This window comes from Spodoptera frugiperda, chromosome 12 (assembly GCF_023101765.2).
Source record: "Spodoptera frugiperda isolate SF20-4 chromosome 12, AGI-APGP_CSIRO_Sfru_2.0, whole genome shotgun sequence".
Lineage (NCBI taxonomy): Eukaryota > Metazoa > Arthropoda > Insecta > Lepidoptera > Noctuidae > Spodoptera > Spodoptera frugiperda.
In genome coordinates, this window is record NC_064223.1 from 8,237,630 (window position 1) to 8,257,430 (window position 19,801).

The 19,801-nt window shown below is 37.5% G+C and overlaps 3 protein-coding genes across 11 annotated transcripts in view; 1 reads left to right on the plus strand and 2 right to left on the minus strand.

Annotated features, from left to right (window-relative positions):
* The window catches only part of LOC118262523 (cyclic nucleotide-gated cation channel alpha-3), a 76,161-nt gene extending 75,123 nt beyond the window's left edge, over positions 1–1,038 (minus strand). For 7 of the 9 annotated variants that reach the window (XM_050697374.1, XM_050697371.1, XM_035573960.2 and 4 more), the window contains exon 1: positions 758–1,038. In XM_050697374.1, the coding sequence (XP_050553331.1) occupies positions 758–761 (4 nt within the window). In that variant the 5' untranslated portion in view covers positions 762–1,038. The remainder of the gene's footprint in view (positions 1–757) is intronic. The other 2 variants (XM_050697372.1, XM_050697376.1) reach the window with 1 other exon arrangement.
* A 4,586-nt stretch (positions 1,039–5,624) lies between these two features.
* Positions 5,625–10,426, minus strand: LOC126911262 (flap endonuclease GEN). Its single transcript, XM_050697287.1, has 11 exons — positions 10,141–10,426; positions 9,955–10,049; positions 9,564–9,771; positions 9,204–9,293; positions 8,772–8,925; positions 8,409–8,541; positions 7,969–8,130; positions 7,517–7,685; positions 7,143–7,287; positions 6,707–6,784; positions 5,625–6,594 (listed from the first exon to the last, which is right to left on the minus strand). Exons 1-11 carry the CDS (start codon positions 10,201–10,203, stop codon positions 5,663–5,665), a joined length of 2,229 nt encoding a protein of 742 aa, XP_050553244.1. The 5' UTR covers positions 10,204–10,426; the 3' UTR covers positions 5,625–5,662.
* A 311-nt stretch (positions 10,427–10,737) lies between these two features.
* Positions 10,738–19,666, plus strand: LOC126911256 (methylcrotonoyl-CoA carboxylase subunit alpha, mitochondrial). Its single transcript, XM_050697200.1, has 14 exons — positions 10,738–11,147; positions 11,410–11,614; positions 12,034–12,251; positions 12,519–12,666; positions 12,781–12,918; positions 13,101–13,196; positions 13,562–13,745; positions 14,093–14,283; positions 14,873–15,015; positions 15,375–15,534; positions 16,071–16,194; positions 16,609–16,802; positions 18,241–18,375; positions 18,705–19,666. The coding sequence occupies exons 1-14, from the start codon at positions 11,116–11,118 to the stop codon at positions 18,861–18,863; spliced, it is 2,127 nt and encodes a 708-aa protein (XP_050553157.1). The 5' UTR covers positions 10,738–11,115; the 3' UTR covers positions 18,864–19,666.
* The last annotated feature ends 135 nt before the right edge of the window (positions 19,667–19,801 follow it).

The following is a 19,801-nucleotide window of genomic DNA, read 5'->3' on the forward strand; positions in this document are numbered from 1 at the left end:
CATCTACATTCCGTTCGCGACTTTCTTCCTTATCGTTATCACTCGATATAATTGACTACTTGAAAGGTAATACCGTCCTCTACTATATTAGCAATCACCCAGGAGCCGGCAGATCTTCACATTGTTGTAGTAGGTTAATTCAATTGTCACGGGTAACAATAACGGAAGAATTTACTCCTTCGATTAGGATATAAAACCTGCCCATGTGACTTTTATTTATAGATCATCTAACAATACTTTATTTTTTTTAATAATAAATATATCAAAGCCACTACGACGTAGTATTAATTTTAGTGAAAGCATCTTACCATTCTTGTGAAATGTAAGACTCTTCATATAAATAGCTGATATCGATTTTTAAAACAATAACTGGGAGATTCAATGTCAAGCTTCACCCACTGTCGGTACATTAAGCGACACCTGTTACATTGCCAGTGTTATATTATCTAATGACAGATGTATATTGGGTGCTGTCGAAGGTAACAAATTAGTCAGCTCTTAGTATTGACTGTAGATTGGCAATAAGAAAGTCGAGAAGTGTATTCATTTAGATGAAGCATAACAGCGCACGTGCGCGACTCTATCCCCTTTGGGTAGAGGTTAAAATACAACGGCTAGTCCCCTGGGGCGGGCTGCTTCGTAATTCATTCATTTTTATTCCGAATGCCACTCGCTAGAGCTGTTAGCTTGCGGAAAATCGTTACCGGCGTCGACAATCGCCATGCGGACTACAGATACACGCAACGCATCCACTTACACATAAATTTACGGACGCGGCTTCTTTACATCGCGCCACAATCGCCGGTCCCCGGGAACGTGGTCACTGAGCTAAGTGGAGGACACAGACACTTCGCGGCACAGCCGGCTCGGGCCGGGCAAGCGTGCGGCCGGTAGCGTGAGCGTGCGGCGTGGCGCGCGGTGGGCACGAGGGCGTGTTCGCGCGACCCGGCGTCAGACGCGGCGGCTCAGGTGACGCACGGACGAGCGCTCGCACGGGCCAGCGCCGACACACGACAGCCTCCGTCGCAATGACGAAGCGGCCGGGTACGCGCGCGCGCTCTGCGTCGCAGCCTCCGAATCTCTCCGATTGGCTACGAGATCTGACGACGCAGGGGTGAACAAACCCGCCACGCATCTCCTTCTAACACAGTGACGAGGTTAAAAAGGATTTAGACTTTCTCGTAGCATTTTACGGTTCGATCGTCCTCAACGTACACTTTGTAAATCTAGACATCGTCTCAGTTGTGAACTTGTCTGAATTGGGTATAAATCCTGGAGATCTAAACGCCGCCTGTGAGGTTCATCGAATACCTAATCGCCGCGCGATAATCTTGTGTACCACGTTGCTGTCGGGAGGCGAACAACTTCTTTTTGACGTTTGTAGGATTGTAATAAAATGAAAGAGCGACAATGAAGACTGTGCCAATAAATCTGTTAAGTAAATTAAGAACTGAGATGTATCTAGATCTTACTACATTCATCCATACGTCATACAGTCATAAGTGTCTGTTCATTAAAAGTATAATTCAAATCATAATTTTAAAGAGGACGTTTCAATAAATTGACGTTTTAACAATTTAAATTCTTCGAATAAAACTCGAGAGCTCTGATCGAAAACGATTAAAACTGCGCAAATTGATATCCCTGGGAACGCGGCAGGTGACGGCAGCTCCAGGAAAAACATATCCATTGTGCCGCGGGGCTCGGCAGCCTCTACACTGCACTGTAGTTCATGCAATCTCGCAGAATGTGCATACAATAACAGCTACACCTTCAATCAATTCCACTCGTGTTCTGTCAGCGCTGTCTGTTCAAAGAAACAAAAGATAATCGCTATGTACACATACGAAGGTAGAAGTGTTAACAGAAATTTTGATTTACATGTGCACGATTATCATATGATTCGTGTAGGGTGCAGATATAATTATATGAATTCCGTCATTAATAAAACATTATAAAGAGTTGAGAACTTAATTACAATGCAATTTCAATAAAAAGCAAACAGTATACGTGAAAAACCGCTTTCACTTGTGAAATACATAAGACTTCATTTAAAATTCATTACAATACCTACACTACAAAGTAGTAACAAATATATAGCGCGTACCTACGTATATACATGTCGTGAAAAAGTAATGAAGTACCAATTAAAGCGCAATATACCACGTCTTATAAACAATTCACTGAAGAGCTACGTATAGTTCGTAGACCGCGCTACGAATTCGTAGCTCGTAGCCCGTAGCTCGTAGCACGCGAAACACTAACGTAGCCCCTAATTCCTTTTGTTGTTTGAAAGCTTTTGCATAATCGCATTCAAAACATAAATAAATATTTATTATACAAAACAACTGCGCTATTATTTTAACGAAGTTTGCATATTTCTGTTAATGTTGTATCCTTTGTGGAGTACTTATATAAATAAACTAATTGTGAAAAGGTACATTGAAACTGTTTCAGTCTCGTCAGGTCTTTGTTTTATCTGAAATGTGTATTCTGGAATATCAATTAAAATAATTGAAATAATTATGCAAAATCTGCGTTGCTTAGTTTTCTGTGATAACACTATTTTAACGTATAGGGGGGCACATACAACATCAGATGAGTTGCAAATGCAAGCAAAGGCTTGCAATGCCTTCTTGGGACTTGGGCAAGCTCCCATTGTGTCAGTAATAAGTAATATGTTGGTGGGTAACAAGCTCCACCCTCCGTACTTTAAGCGATTAGAGCCAATCATCATAGGGGTGTACTCAAAGCCGATGTATCGAGCATCGAGCGTGGAGTGCGCGTTGTGGAAACCAGATAACCATCGTAGAGTGTGTTAGAATAGGACGTACGTTTATAGTACTATATGTATGTTATGATATTATGGTAACATAATTGCTTAAAGTAATGGTCAAGTCATCGTAAATCGGAGTAATCACGGATTTAGGATTCAATTCTGGGTATTTTTATTTATTTATTTTTATTTATAAAGCTTTTAATTCCATTAAGTAGTACATTTAAGTTTAGTTAGTAATCTTATCCTATATTAAATTAAATGGATCCCTTTTGGGTATAAGCCTCCTCCATTTTCTTCCACTGTTCCTTGTCTAGTCCGAGTCGCCACCAGCTTTTTCCTGTCACTTCAATGATGTCATCTACCCATCTTTTCTTAGGTCTTCCAACATTTCTCTTCCCTAATGGTCCTGTCCATAATGTTGTTTTGAAGTCCACCTTTCGTCTTTGTATCTGGTAATGTGGCCTGCCCACTGCCATTTCAACTTTAAGGTGTACTGACGCGCATCTGTCACTTTTTTCTAATTACTTCACTTCTTATTTTATCTAGTTTTTTTAAATTTTACCATATTTCTCTCCATAGCGCGTTGTGTTGTTGTAATTTTATTTTTGATGTTGTTAGTGAAGGTCCATGTTTGGCATCCATATACTAAGCTAGGCAGAATGCATGTATCCGTTACAATCTTTTTTAGAGCCATATTGTAATTGCCTTTCATAATTTCTTTTTGTAACCAAAAACTTTTCCAGGAGCAGTTTAATCTTCTCTCTACCTCTTTTTCATTGTTGTCCTGGCTGAATGATATCACAACAACATAACAATTCTGGGTATAGGATCAACTATTAATTTCGCAGTTCTCCGTGATATTACGGTGTAATCGTGTTAAAGGGATGGACTTTTGGTATGGACCTCACTCACACAGCAAAACATAACACAAGAATTATTTCACGCCAGTTTCCCGTGAAGCCGTGGTATCATTCCGTTAAAGCCGGCCCATTCGGGCCATAGCAGGACTCTTACATAAAACTAAATCTATCTATGACATAAAAATAAATAGCTAAATGTATTGCTAAGCGCAAATCTCGAGAACTCGAGTTTTCGCTAATTCTTTATGAGTGTGTTATTGTTAAGAGAAGGTTCTTATGTTAGAGAAATACGAGGTCAGCTAGTTCTTATTAATCAAGATACACTTTTCAAACACAAGTCATTGTATTGTACCTATAGAACAATAAATTAATCCAACCCAATTCATAATAGTACTTAAATACTCAATCAATATCGAAATAGGTATGAAAACACAAAGCTGGGATTATGATATTAATTGCTGAGCGAAGAGAGCACGTCACCGTGGCCGCGGGACGGGCGCCGGCCGCTCGGCAATCAGCATTCAAATGGATTTGTGGCGAAACAACCGCAGCTAAAAGCTATAACAACTAGTTTATCACTTTCTAAGATTATCGCGGATCATAGTGACAATGCTTTTATTGAGTCGTAACACTTGGCCATTTGTTGCTATTAATCTTTTGTAGGTAGTAGGTACCTATCTCTACTTTTTATGGTTTGTTAATCGAACTTTTGTTGAAATTATAACTTTGTAACTGTATGTGTGTGTTTTTAACGTTAGCAGATATGTTTATGATAATTGTCAAACAAGGAAGTATTGAACGAGAATATTTAGTTTTCAAGTATTTTAATAATAAACCACAACTCAACTTATCTGAGTATACGGGAGTACCTCCGCCAAGTCACGCTCAAATTGTGATATATCGTCAAATTGTTTTAACATTTAAATGACCGAACATGTGAAGTACACTTAATATTCAGATGTGTTTGGTCTGCGAAACGACTACATACACGTTGTTTTTGTCACGTTTTCTATAATAGTTATTTATTATGACTCTTTGAACACCCACATACTGTCATAACAGGTAACGTATTATTTTTATGGTAGTTGAAAAATGTTAAGAATACATTATAGTAGCGTAGCGTACCCGTTTTATTTAATTCTTTTTGAGGCGGGAACATCATCCTTTGACTTTTCTCGCCCTGTCTCTCAAGCCTCAAAGAGGGTACTTACCGATGACGTTAATTTTCCTAAAGTTGCTGCTAATTTTTAAAATATTTGGATATTTTTATTTCTAGCTACGCCCCTGAGTGTACTGTGCACTGGTAGATTACTATTTGAACTATACTGTTGGTCCTTAAACTAAAAATCTCAAAAGATTACTATGAACCTGTAGACGAGTACTTTAAACCTGCACCATCATGCCTTGTAGGAGTTGTAGGCAATCAGTATAGGTACCTACAGCTATATTATCTGACGGAAGCGATTACTTTCCGTCGTCGTTAACCCTATTTGTTTCAAATGACTTGCGGGTATAAGAAATCTATTTTGTTTCTGAAAGTAATTATGTAGTAGAAAAAGCGCCAATAATCGATTTTTGGTTTGAGTTTGTGGTTTAGGTTATTAGCGTACAATACGAGTTTGAGTGTAAATGTGACTAGAAATAAGTAAGAGGGAATTTATGAAAAAATCTAAGGCCAATTAGGTATCAAAGATATTTTATTAAATTAACTTTGGTACAGACAGACCTGCTCGATCGCAGTGATACCATACCACAGTGCGAGTAGGGTACTGAAAAATAATCACCTTCCTGCCTCTTCCCCTCAAGGAGGCTGGCAATGCACTCGTAAATTTGTAACTTTTTGCTGTTTCACGTATTTACTGGGCGACTTCGGTTGCTTACTATCAGGTGATCCGTCTGTTCGGGCCCACTACTAATACCTACATAGTTGTGTGTGAATGCTAAAATTATATGATAAAAATTTCAACAATAAAACAACATATTTTTCCAAAATCAATATATTTTAAGTCTCATTCAACAGCACCTACAAAAACACTTCAGGTAAACTGTATTCGACGGTACTATCTAACTGCACAACGCTCTTATGTTCCAAAGACATTTCAAACGCATCGCCATCTTCCGTCAATTTGTCGAAGAAATAACTAGTATTCACTTTACTTATCATGGAATTATTATTATTACTAAATCTTAAACTATTCTTTCTAACCGGACTATCTCTAGGCGTGGAGCAGTTATTGTGAATTTGATTCAGTACAGATTTCCGCATACTCATTTTCTTAGGTGTGGAATATTTTTCGAAAACTAGTCTAACTAATTTATTGTCAATGGGCACAGTCTTAACATCGGGTGCCCTTGAAACTATTCCATCTATAATGGCTGATAAGTCACCCTCACTTTCTTCTCCAGTCTGGTTTAATAAAGATAAATTATGAGCAGTTAGTTTATTTTCTTTATTATCATTTAAGAATTCATCGAACTTCGCATCATTGTCATCAGGTAATGCATAGTCGTCACATACGGACAAATTTCTAAAGCTCTGTCTAAGAGATTGCATTAATTTCTCGCTCGCCTTTCGTTTTTTGTTCGCAATGAAGCTAGTCAAAGTCTTTTGTCCTTTCTTTGTATTCGTTTTAATTTTCCTTTTTAGTTTATTTACCTTTACACTGACATTTAATGCGCTTGTATTAGGGTCTTTATTTTTTAGACCTAGAGTATTAATAGACGCGTTTATATTGCCAACAGGGTCAGTGTTTTTAGGCTTTCTATTATATTTTCTCTTAGGTTTGTCAGGGTTAGCGTTTTCATTGTCTTCTTTCTTCTTGCGTCCTCTAGTCTTCTTCTCCTTGACAGGTTTCTTGATAGACTCTTCGTAGGTTTCCACTAGATCCGAATAGTATTTGCGCATCAGATCTTGTCTTTCCGTTGTAGTCCACACTATTGAGGGATCTTCATCTTCTGCAATTTTTAATGAAGAAGAGAAGCATATAATAATATTTATGTGGAGAAGAAAAGTATATAAAAAATGTATTTCTAAATAAACGAAAAGTGAATAAATGAATGTATATACCTTCAAACTGATCATCAGGTATAAGTCCATCATACAGTCCACTGATGTCAGACCACACCACCTCAAAGCTCGGCACACCTAAAACGTAGTAATCTTATGAAACATGTTTCCATATAGCAACGGACACTAACCAAAGCAAATAAAAGATATTTTATAACAACAAGCAAAAATAATTATTGGAACATTCATTTGCGTAAACATTTATGAGTAAATGGTAACTGGACCCCACAGTCTTCATGCTTCATACAAACTAAATAATAAAAGAGCTAGTACGTGCGTGTAGAATGGAGGAAGCAAATTAAGTATCGCAATAGGTGTTCTAAAGTTTAAAACATCGTATTAATATTAGAAATGCGATAGTTCGTTCGGTCTTAGATTACGGTCTTAAATAACACAGGCAAAGCCGCTGCCAGAAGGTAATGTGTCATAAGTGTACCTCTCGGATTCCTCTTTTTCTTTATCAGTACAGGTTTGAGACTCCTGCCAGGCACATCGTCTTGTAGATGCCACTTCGTAAGCAAAGGCAAAAACTTCTCCACACAATATCGCTCTGACCAGTCCAACTTGGACGTCATCAATTTCTGAAATAAAAGGAGAATAGAGAAGCTAAGTTACAGGACTTACAGGGCCAAAATTATTATTTACTTCTATATATTTTGTTCTATCCAAAAACTTTTGAAAACATAAATTATAAAGTTTTTTTGTGTAGTACTTTTTGCAGTGGTCAGCACTGACATATTTGGTAATTTAGACTTAATATGTAAATCTACACTATCATATAAATACACAATCACATTAAAACATACTTACAATAAATTGTATCAAACTTGGTGTAGGATGCTTCAAAGCATTAAGGTCTATGTTATCTGGAGGTCTGTTCATGAACTCCTTCATTACTTTGGGCTCAGGGAACGGAGCCCCACAAGTTAGGGCGCGGTTACGAAGTGACAGTTCACGCTTTATTTCTGACACCTTTGTTCTGAAAACAAAATTTTTAAGGAATGAGCTGATGTTTAACTTTATAGTGATCGAAACGAGAGCGCGTTCGGCGGTCTGATTGGTTGGTTTATTCGAGCTGACCAATCAAAGCGCCGCACGCGCTCGCGTTCCATTTACGTTCAACATAAAGCAAACTCCTGTTATTTTATGTGTGCCTAGCTAGATGATAGACTATTAAAAATTGTACACAATTTAAAATTACATGTGCCACAAACATAAACACTTACATTACAGCATGTATGTATTACATCTACAATACTCACTTATGTCCAGTATCATTACAGCCGCGGTGCGTGGCACACATGGGGCAGCCAGTCTTGCCGTGCGGCCGGCCGAAGTGACCACATCGCTCGCAGCGACCAGGGGCAGCAAGCCAACGATTCTGTTCTTCATAGCGCTCGGGATCCGTCACCCAAGAAAGTAGTCTAAAATAATTCCCTAAGATATAAACTTTTTTTTCATTTTCATGAGAGCACACCTTTTCCCGAGAAGGGATTGCCAAAGGTGCTCTTATTAAAAGTGCGTTATACAAGTTTTTTCTTGTTATGTTAAGAATTCCATCTAATAGCGAGCGAGCTTACTGACCAGGCGCATTTTCATATTCTATGTTATAAGTGACTTTTTAATGCCAATTTTAAAGGCTTATTGGCCCAAGAATAAAATCCTTCTTCCTCACCATTGTCTTATGAAATAGTTTACTTACCTAGGTACAACATCTTTTTCCTGAATAGTGTGTAAGAATGATACGACAGTGGTTGTGGAAGAACCACACGCTCCAACTCCATAATCGCACCCACAGAGCAGAGCCAGCGCCACCATCTTGTTGCGACCAAAACCTGCAACATTGTGGTTGTACTTACTTAAAAAATATTACTTAATAAAAAGAAGATACAAAGCACATAGCAGGACATTACAAAAACACGTAAGACTTTTTGAAATATACAATGATTTTGATTTATACCAAAATTGATTGAAGTTTTATTTAACTTTTAATAATTTTTATTTAACTTTGTTCAAAGCAAAGTGTGCTTTAAAACTTTGTTACACAGTACAATTTAAAACATACCATTATGCTTATACATCGCGTCAGCATCGTAACAGTCGACGGAGCCCTGCATGGCGCCACCCCCGGCCGCGTTAGACACGCTAAAGTTGCGGTACACGCGCCGAGCGCCATATGCGAAGCAGTCAGAGTCTTGAGATACTACTGCGTCCACCACCTAAAAACAATAGCAAATTATACAAATATATTTACGAGAGTACACAAACATTCTAAAGAAACTTCTGCAGCTCTATTCATTCAACCACTGCCAATGATTTCTCAGATATGAGTACTGGATTTTTGCAGATATAAGATGCCGATGTCCAGAAGTTGACAGAAACAGAATGAGGATGAAGATAATAAAAACCATCATAGAACAAATTAGAAACCCGAATGATGCTTTAGTAACTATAAAATTACTTGGTCTTTAATTAAAGTAAATAAATAAATACAAACACCTTGAGCATTTAATTGAGCACATGTTGCTTCAGCCTCCCCAGAGCCTTTCACACAGCGGACACCAAGAGTCTTCAGTAGGGATTCACACTGAAAGCAAAACATATTAAAATGTTAAACAAAATATAGCATTTCTTCACAAGCCAAACGCTTGTGAAGCATTTTATAATATGTTTGTGTTATTAAATCTTTAAATAATTTTAATAAGAGGCTATTATTAAATAAATTGATGTGGGGCATTAAGAAAATGCCAAGTTAAGTAGACAGCAAACATCTTATAAATAACTTGCATAATACTATTTCAATTTTTTTTATAAAACTCTTTCACAATTAATCAAAACACAAATAATAAGAACTTACCTCTTTAAGAACATTTTTAAATCTCTTCCTAGCAACGTCAGGTTTTTTCTTAGCTATTGCAGTATCAGACCTTGGCGCGGCTCCCCTGAACTGGATAGCATTGCGGACAGCCATGACATCTCTCTTCAGTTCTGGAGCATCACCCTCCAGGACAAACACTGGGTTGATATCAGCCAACACCAGGTACACAGTTCTGAAGAAGAGGTTCCTGAAAGAAGGACAGGACTTAATAAAGAAGTTATTTGAATGGAGTTGTTACCAAGATTTAAGTACCTACACTACAAAAAATTTAATTAGAAACAACCTGAGACTGAGACAACAATGAGCTGTAAATAAGTAGAGTACAACATTTATGTATGAATCAGTTTTTTTTTTAATAGTAGCTAATTACCTCAGGTATAACTTTGGTTGGATATGATAATCTGTGACATTCTGGCTGTCGCAAATCCATCCTGATAAATCAACAGCGACTGTTTCACCTCTAATCTGTAATACGTAAAATAAATAAATTATTGTTTAATGAAAATGTATATGGCAGTAATCATTCACTAGAAAAGAAGAAAAATATTGAGCTTACTTCGTGTAAAGCTTTTTTTTCGCTGTAAGGTGTTAGCACTGTCCACAGACCCTTTATACCCATCTTAGTCTTCTTCGGCTTTACTTATTCGAGCCGTGGACACAATATAACATCCATATCTACTACTTAATAGTATAAATTACTTGTTTTGTTCAACAGTTTTAACTCACTTAATTTAAATACACGAGCGGCGCTTTGCAATCCAATAACGACCACAAATTCATAATAACAATATTGCATTCGTCAGTCTATATTGTGCCATAACATTACAGCAAAAAATCCATTTTTGCGTGGCACAAAATCAAAGTAAACCAACTTATTTACGTTTTTGACGTCTTACAGTAATGACGTTTAAACATGACGTTAAAATGTGGGTTACCAGTAGGTATAAATGAAGTTCAGAAATTATATTTTCGATAATATGTATGTAATGGACCTCAAACAAAATTTACCACAAAAATGGATTCCAAAATAAATAAGAAAATAAAACAAAAACTGGATAAAGTTATTTCAAACCCTAGAGAAATCTTATTTAATATTAACATTAACAAACAAAATAATACATGGGCAACCCTGCAGTATCAAAACAAAATAATCTTTCTGTAAATAAAGTTTGTTTTGTTATCGTAAGTGAATTTTAATCGCAAATAAAAATGATGTAACTAAATGTTTATTCATAATAATCCTTTATAATGATCACACTAATCAGTTATCGTGGTAAGACTTTATCATAACTTTAGTTTTCACTGCTAACATACAAGTTTCAAAAGTTAGCTGAGTGAAGTTAAAAATTGCTAATGAGTTGATAAGAATATGATAATTATTTCGGTGGTGATAGTATCGTTACTCAGCGTTATCAGTTCGTGGTTGGGCCTGCGACCGACGTAATCACGAAACACGTATTTGGACCTATCTAAGAAGATAAGAAAAACTGTGATTTTAATTGCTGTGTAACAACTCTTATTAATTTTAGCCATGTCTTATATAAGGCATCTGTATAAAAATGGGTAAGTTTAGTGCATTTTTCTAATACAAAACTATAGATAATAAAGCCATTGATATGTGTTTTAATGGTAATTTAACATTTATATTCAGAATACATTCAGTTGCTGAATAATTTTTAACTTGAGTTTTACACTTAAATGTGCTTCATTTTCATTATAAGTGAAAAATATCTTAGACATGTAGAACGACAATTTAATTATTATTGCATATATAGACAAGATCATGTTATTCTCTGAATATTTATTAAAAACCATTACTTTGCAGCGTTTCACTGCGCTTGCAATACCCTGCAAGGTTCTCGCATGCCCAGCAACTTAAAGAGGATGTACGGAGAAGAGAGATCAGTAAAGTGCTGATCGCCAACCGTGGTGAGATAGCATGCAGGGTGATGAAGACTGCTCGGAAACTGGGTGTGAGGACTGTCGCTGTATACTCAGATGCTGATAAACATGCCATGCATGTTGAAATGGTAATATACACCATTTTTAATGTACTCTTCAACTTATACAATAATTATGTTCAGTGGAATTACTAGTTTTTTCAAGTATTTGTCATGTGTCATTGAAATGTATTACCATAACAGTTGTTCTTGTACTTAAAACTTTAATATTATGCAGTAAGTGTGGATATTATAATGAAATTACTGACAGCATACATATTTTGTACTTGACAACAGTTTACATAATGTTGTCTTTGTAATCTGACAGGTAATATGTTTGACAGTTAAAAATGTATCTAATTAATATTAGCTTATGGTTAATTTTTCCACTTAGCTCTTTTTTTAATTTATCATTAAAATATTTATCAATTTTTTTTAAACATGCTGAATACTTATCTTGTCAAAAACTTGTTTACTTCATTTATTGGTAACTTTTGTTAACTTTTTAGGCAGATGAAGCATACCATATAGGGCCAGCACCATCAACACAAAGTTACTTAAATGCAGCCAAAATCCTAGAAGTAGCGAAGAAGTCTAACAGTCAAGCTATTCACCCTGGGTATGGTTTCTTATCAGAAAATGTGGAGTTCTGTGAAAAGTGCGCCAGTGAGGATGTTATATTTATTGGTCCTCCTCCCGCAGCCATCAGAGATATGGGTATCAAGAGGTAGGTTAATTATTCAAATGACAAAGTCCTATTTTTAACATGCTTTCTCATAATGTTTCTAGTTTTGACAGAAAAATTAACTATTCCCTAATTAGGAGTCATTGGTAGACATGCAGATATTTGCTGTATAGCTAATTGGACATCCTTTAACCTCTCGTTTAAAAACACAATAGAAAACCCATTGTGTCTTGTTTGGATCTGCATTCTGGCCATATTACGGGTTAAGCTTAAATAGCAGTTTTTTAATAATTGTGACTTAATTTGCAGCACATCAAAAGCAATAATGTCTGCTGCTGGAGTTCCCATCGTAAAAGGGTACCACGGTGAGGAACAGAGCATTGAGAAACTACAGGCTGAGGCACAGAGGATTGGATTCCCTCTCATGATCAAAGCTGTGCGAGGTGGTGGAGGAAAGGTAAGAAAACTTAATCATACTATCAATTAAGATACGTCTTATACACACATATCACAGTTATGTAATAATCATACATGTTTGTAAAAAATCTAAGTGTTATCTTCTTTTTTCCAGGGTATGAGAATAGCAATGACTGAAGCGGACTTCCTGCCGCAGCTGGAGTCAGCTAAGCGTGAATCTCTTAAATCGTTCGGCGATGACAACATGCTTCTAGAACAGTACATCACAGACCCGAGACATGTTGAAGTTCAGGTATGTTATAAAATAAGAAAATGTGTCTAAAATAACAGCTGATATAAATGTACCTACCTTGAAAGATTAATTAAAGAATAAATGATTAATCTTTGAACTATAAACTTTACATTCAAGTATACCAATAAGTCCTCGCTATCAGAAGGATGTTGGGTGGTTTAAACAATTATTACGTGTTCCAGGTGTTTGCTGACATGCACGGTAACGCTGTACATCTGTTCGAGAGAGATTGCTCAGTACAGAGACGTCACCAGAAGATCATCGAGGAGGCACCAGCGGTAAGACCTCTTTCTCATTTATCAGTTAACAATCGGTACAATTTCTTATGGACTTAGTTAGCATTCGTCATCAAAACCGACATCTCCATGGTCAAATATGACATCTATCGTTATTTGATTATTGAAGCAGGTCACGATGGTGGGATCATGTTAATAGTATTTAACAACATCGAATCTTGTCTTTTTATTGTTACCATGAAAGTACTCGTAAATGTAGAGAATTTACTTTTTAGCAGTTATACTACTAAGAAAATAATAGATTTCTCAATATCACTTACCATCAGGTGAGATAGCGGCCAAACGTCGGCCCATTTAACAATAAAAAAAATAATAAAAAAAATAAAACAAACATTTGAATATTCCAGCCAGGTCTATCAGAAGAGACTCGCAGATCTCTCGGCGAGGCCGCGGTCCGCGCCGCTAAGGCAGTGGGCTACGTTGGCGCGGGCACTGTGGAGTTCATTCTACACCGACAGACTCACGAGTTCCACTTCATGGAGATGAACACACGGCTACAGGTCGAACATCCCATCACTGAAATGATTACTGGTAAGGAGAGGAGATTTAGTTGTTATATAATAGTTTCATTATGTATATTTTTTATTAGTGAACGCTTATGAGTGGCGTTAATCGATAACCATCAGATGATGGTAAGCGATTCCTTGAACCATCGGTTACGCACAACCCCATAAAAATATGTATCTTTATACTATCAAAATGACAAAAAGTGCCAAAGTTAAGGCACAAATTGTTTCTCTAAACTTCTCACGACTACTTAAATAACGGTCGGACACAGACTACTTGTGACTGAAAAATAATAATGTTTGTTAAGTTTGCTGCTTAAAATAGAAAGAAAAATGCAACACACAAATAAATCACATAAATTATCATTCAAGGAACGGACCTAGTAGAATGGCAGCTACGCGTGGCGGCAGGCGAGCAGTTACCTCTATCGCAGGATCAGATCATTCGCCGTGGTCACGCGGTGGAGTGCAGGATATATGCTGAGGAGCCTCGCGCCGGGTTCCTACCCCGAGCTGGCACGCTGCACCGCCTGACACAGCCCATCCCTGAAGAATTTGTCAGGGTAAGTTATTAGTAATATTATTTGCCGTAACAGCATATTATAATATATGTTACTTAAAGATGGATAAGAGCCTAAGGGATTAGGTCCTAGGTATTATCGTAGTTTTGTATAACTTGAGGTAGGTACATAAAATTAAAATAAATACATTAGCTAAACTTTAAGAAACGTTCTTACATTTCACTTTATAACATATAACTTTTCTCTATGCCATCCCTCAGCGCGACTCATCATATCATATTGTGGAGCTGAGCCCTATTCTGTGAAAATTGCCCCCAAATCTTCATAGAGGGAGCTCTTCGCTGCTGCGCTATGCCGCCCGTTGACAAATCTCCGAACAATTTTCCCCGCCATTATTCCCGTAGCACCTAACGTCGAATAATGCGTATTGTAAGCGATAGATGGAGGTACTTGTACGCTTCTGGAAAAAGTTCTTGCAACAAAAGAAATATTTGTGGAATAAATACAGTGTAAAATGATCAAAACCACAAAATAATTAATTGGTCCTCTAAAATCCTTTTACCTTTTATACAGAATTTTTAACTCAATCATAATAAATTCTTGTGTTTTCATAACATGTACTTTGTTCCAGGTCGAGACAGGTGTGCGTGAAGGACAAGAAGTGTCAGTGCACTACGACCCTATGATCGCTAAGCTTGTAGTCTGGGGTCGCGACCGAAGTGAGGCGCTCGCCAAAACCAGGGCCAAGCTGTCTGAGTACCAAGTAAGTGAACTAAAGTAGATAGCATACTGTTAATTACTGAAAATTCTCAAAGTAGCCTCCAATCTGAAGTTGTTAAAATAATTCTACATCATTTTTAATTTGAGCTTGAAAAGTCTTCAATTATATAATCTCAATCATTGTTTAATAATTCACACAATCGTAATAAATAAAGTAAAACAGTACACATAGTAAACTATTCTTGTTTAGTTTTAATATTTTACTCCATAGGTATATTTCAACTTAAAGTGTTACACACGGGCATTGACATTAAATATCAATAATAACTGAATGAACGATTTCCATCTTTTAAAATAAGTTAGTAAGAAAACTAAAAAAAATATATGCTGTAGATTTTAATGAAAACTTTCAACGAGACGAACGTGAACTTCTTGCTTCGGCTGAGCGGTGCGAGTGCGTTCGTGTCTGGCGACGTGCACACCGCCTTCATTCCGCAGCACGAGGCCGAGCTGTTCCCGGCCAGCGACTCCGTGCTCAGCGAGACGCGCGCCATACAGGCCGCGCTCGGACATGTACGTATACAATACTGCCTTCATTCCGCAGCACGAGGCCGAGCTGTTCCCGGCCAGCGACTCCGTGCTCAGCGAGACGCGCGCCATACAGGCCGCGCTCGGACATGTACGTATACAGTACTGCCTTCATACCGCAGCACCATTAAATGCCTTTTTTCTTTTTGAGGGGAGAAAATCATCCAATGACTTCTTCCGCCTTGTGTGAAGCGGGAGGAAGTGTCAGACTCTTACTGACTAAAAACCACCGTTCCTTTTTCTGCTTTGAGCCGGAGCCCCGGTAACTTGTTACGTTGTCCGCAGCTCCGGAACCATTAAATACCTTTAGACTGACAAATAGTTAAAGGTAGCACACTTTTTGTGGAAAAACACCAGGCGTCAGTGCCTATATAAAAGGACACCGGGTTTCCTGAATAAATCAGCTCCCGGTGTCCTCTATGTCCAACGTTCTAGCGTCGTAATGCTAGGGTGATATCGCGCTTAGGTGATAGGTATTTTGCAGTTGTAAAATGGTAATTCTATTTATTTGTATTTTCTAGCTGCTGACCAATCAACTGGCAAGCACTGTCCAAGACAACTGGAAGGGAATCTCAGTGCAGCCTCAGTCCTGGAGACCCAACTATGAGCTGCAGAAAACTATACCACTGAGGTTTGATGAGAAAGGTAATTTATTATTTTACATAATATCCAATTGTAAACTAACTTTTGCGCGTTATTTCATGCATCCATCAAATTTGCGTACTTTTTCATTTTCATATGAATTTCTTGTATTAGTTCCATGCAACTCTATGCAATCACGATAATATTCGATAGAGATTCATAATGTTCAATTCTTTGAATCATTATCATACACCATCCTTTAAGTTGCTATTATGATGTTAAATTGAATTATCTATGTATATCTCCAAACAAACAACTTTTATAAAACAAACATGTAATTGTATTATAGTTACATTTATTAGGCCAAAATAGTAACTACAACACTAATTAAATAAATATAATAAATAATAAAATAATAATTAACAATGTAAAAGTAATCTAAGATGCATAGTTTAAAATATCGCTATTTGTTCCCAGACTTAAAAGTGACAGTGAAATACGAATCAGCCCCGAACACGTACAGCGTGAGAGTGAATGATGGTGAGTGGAGGCAGGTGGAAGCCTCGCTACAGACCACGGAGAAGGGGCTTCGGTTGAACACGCTCATCGGAGACAAGAAGACCAACGTCGGTCTACTGACCCACGACCAACAGGTGCATGTGTATGATGAGGTAAGCAATATATTTTTTACTTTAACCTACACTAGGTTTCTCTCCTGTATCCTACGTATACACGGCGTGACGAACTCGACATCTATTGCAAAGATTAACCGCAAAAAGCTTTAAACAGAGAGGAGTGGAAGGAGAGAAGAAGGGAGGCCTTTGTCCTGCAGTGGGACGATTATGGCTGAAATCTAAATCTAATCCTACGTGTGTTGAGAAGCGTACAATTACACAGACATACATGTATATCACACGAAGCCAGACACGTAACGACAGTTTGTGGATCACAATAAGATTTGTTTCGTGTCAAAATCGACCTTAACAATACGTTGCTCAACACCCAGTCGTCCAAGTACTGCACTAACCGTGCAGTCAAGCAGTGAACGTTATTTTTTTAGATAAAAGACAACGTAATTACTAGTGTATAGAAATCTGAAAGTGTTTCAGGAGAGGTTCTCAAAAGTAGTAGAAGAAAATTACAGAACGTGTTTTACCTACTCGTGAACTTGCGTTTGACACTTTTGGTACCTTACTGCTTTCCATACGGAGGACCGTGAGATTATATTACATACCTATGTGTCATATCAGTGACATACACATGATTTTTTGAAGTTCTGTAGTAGGTACATATTGAATCGTTCTATTATGATTAATTGCTACAGGCTAGTGGGAAACAGTTTAGTTTATCAATCCCCTTATTCCTAAATAATAAGTATGTTTACTGTACCTAGTTTGTATTTAACAACCATATCTGCACAACACAGACACGCTTTTAATTTTAGGTTTATCAAGATACAAGATATTCGGGTCATTATGTTTGTAGCAAAAAGTGATTATATTTTTTGCTCACAAAAAACCAAAAGGCATTTCCGCTTCAACTGAAACAAAAAGTGAAAGGGAAAACCGTACACTGATAACAAATAGATAGTCTACTCATGAACCGGTCACGAATACCAAAGCTATTATTGTTACAGCAGATTTGGTTCTGTCTTAAGTTCTAATGTTGGTGACCATGTCATAAAAACTTAGTTATTGTTGACTACACGCGGATAACAGAGAAATACATCGCATTATTTTCTTATATTTTCTTAGGAAAATATTCAAAGAATGTTTGTGTGTCGACAAACACAATACAAAGATCTTCATCCAAAAATAATTTATTAGTAGTAGTGATACGTTTTATTTCATAAATAAATATTACATCAGCTACAATCAATTTATACTATTGTGCTGCCATTGAACCTTTACAAACAAAATGTCTAATTAGTTTTGCGTTCATTGGACTCTACAATTCCTCGCTTTTGCTTACCTACGTCAACTTGTATCTCCAGTTCTATTTCGTCCGCCCATTACACAAGAATTACGACACCAGCTCTAAAAATGTATATTTCGGTTAGCAAACACTGCCCACGCGACAAATCATCTTCATATGTGACTTTTTCCACAGAATGGTCAAACAGTAGTGGAGTTGCCTCGACCCAAATACCAGGCGAGCAGCGTGGACACGGCGGCGGCGGCCAACAGCGCGTCCTCGCCCACTCCCGGCGTGCTGGAGAGGATACTGGTCACCAAGGGGGACAAAGTGAGTCAATGTCATCGCCCTCATAAACTCCACCATTCATTTGTTACAGCTCTTGATAACTAAAGCGGGAAATGCATAAATAATGTATCATTGTTTCCGCCTATTGACTAATGTATTTGCATTTGTCTGAGGAAACACTGATGCAATGACTGCATTGTTGGTCAACTGGCCGGTAACTGTGACTGCCGAACGCAAAGTCACATTCTCCCAGTCAAACTTAGATGATGACTTAGGCTTTAATTAATTATCGCATTATAATAATTAAGTGTGTTTTGTAAACATTTATTTTATTGAATGAAACCGAGAGTAAGTTGTAACAATTTGCGCAGGTGGTGAAAGGCCAGCCCCTGTTTGTGGTAATAGCCATGAAGATGGAGTATGTGGTGCGTTCTCCTCGGGACGGTGTGGTTGCAGGCCTGGCACCTTTCAAACTCGGGGACTCCGTCGGCAAGGGGGCGCAGGTCGTCATGCTAGAGGGAGACAGCTGAACAACAACAGTCACACTTCTGCGAAATATTAATATAGGAATGCTTTGTCGAACCAACATTAACGATAAGTACGACCCACACATTTTTTCAAACTTATTCATGAAACAAAAGTTTTTAATAACAGAGTTATACCACTCAAGTTCCCAAAATTCATTTCTGACTATCGACTAACTATTGTGTTGTAGAAAGTCATTTACTATACAAATAGAATGTCGCAACAAAAAAGCCTTTGTTACTTACGGGAGAGAATTTTGGGACGTTTGAAGTAGAGACCGCACGCCAAAAGTATTTAAGGAAGACATAAACTCGTTGCTGAGTCAATAGATCCTAGATTCTCTCCCGAACAATGGCCCGGCGCGGTATTATTATGGTGCTAAGAATTCAGTCGCTGGACGCCTGTCCCTACAAGGTGGGAAGCCCATCGGTCGCCGAGCTTATTTAGCAATCCGCGCCCATTATGAATAATGTGTGTGAATGAATAATTGTAATGAGGACAATGATTCTGTTGCCATTCCATATTAGTGTGTATGTAATATAAGAATTAGTCAAATGTTCCACTTGCCAGCCGTCGCGTCATAAATATTTAGCCTAAGATTACCTACTTTATTAATTTAAATCAAATATTTTTGTACGTACTTCTTTAAGAGCTTAGTTATTTAAACTAGTCACTTTGAAATGAAATGTTGTTTGTACACATGTTGCTATATATTTTTGTAATGACTTTTGATACAAATGTTATTAAATTCTATTTACGTTGTTAATAATTCCGCGTTAAAATATACAATTATTATACAAAACATGAAGGGAAGTATTATTGAAATCACCCGAGGCCCGAGTACACACTACACTACACACCTACGTTAATTACAGCTGGTGAAGGACGCGCAGTAATTAATGAATATTTAATACACCGGCAAACATCCTGATCAAGCTGACAA

What these genes read in the sequence shown, in the direction of transcription:
- LOC126911262 (XM_050697287.1), bottom strand. Translation starts at nt 10,203, where the DNA reads ATGGGTATAAAGGGTCTGTGGACAGTGCTAACACCTTACAGCGAAAAA. An exon ending in CAACCAAAGTTATACCTGAG is followed by an intron (nt 9,772 to 9,954) that starts GTAATTAGCTAC and finishes TCCTTCTTTCAG; the next exon opens with GAACCTCTTCTTCAGAACTG. An exon ending in TGTAATGATACTGGACATAA is followed by an intron (nt 7,686 to 7,968) that starts GTGAGTATTGTA and finishes TTTTGTTTTCAG; the next exon opens with AACAAAGGTGTCAGAAATAA.
- LOC126911256 (XM_050697200.1), top strand. Translation starts at nt 11,116, where the DNA reads ATGTCTTATATAAGGCATCTGTATAAAAATGG. An exon ending in TCCCTGAAGAATTTGTCAGG is followed by an intron (nt 14,284 to 14,872) that starts GTAAGTTATTAG and finishes ACTTTGTTCCAG; the next exon opens with GTCGAGACAGGTGTGCGTGA. An exon ending in AGGTGCATGTGTATGATGAG is followed by an intron (nt 16,803 to 18,240) that starts GTAAGCAATATA and finishes CTTTTTCCACAG; the next exon opens with AATGGTCAAACAGTAGTGGA.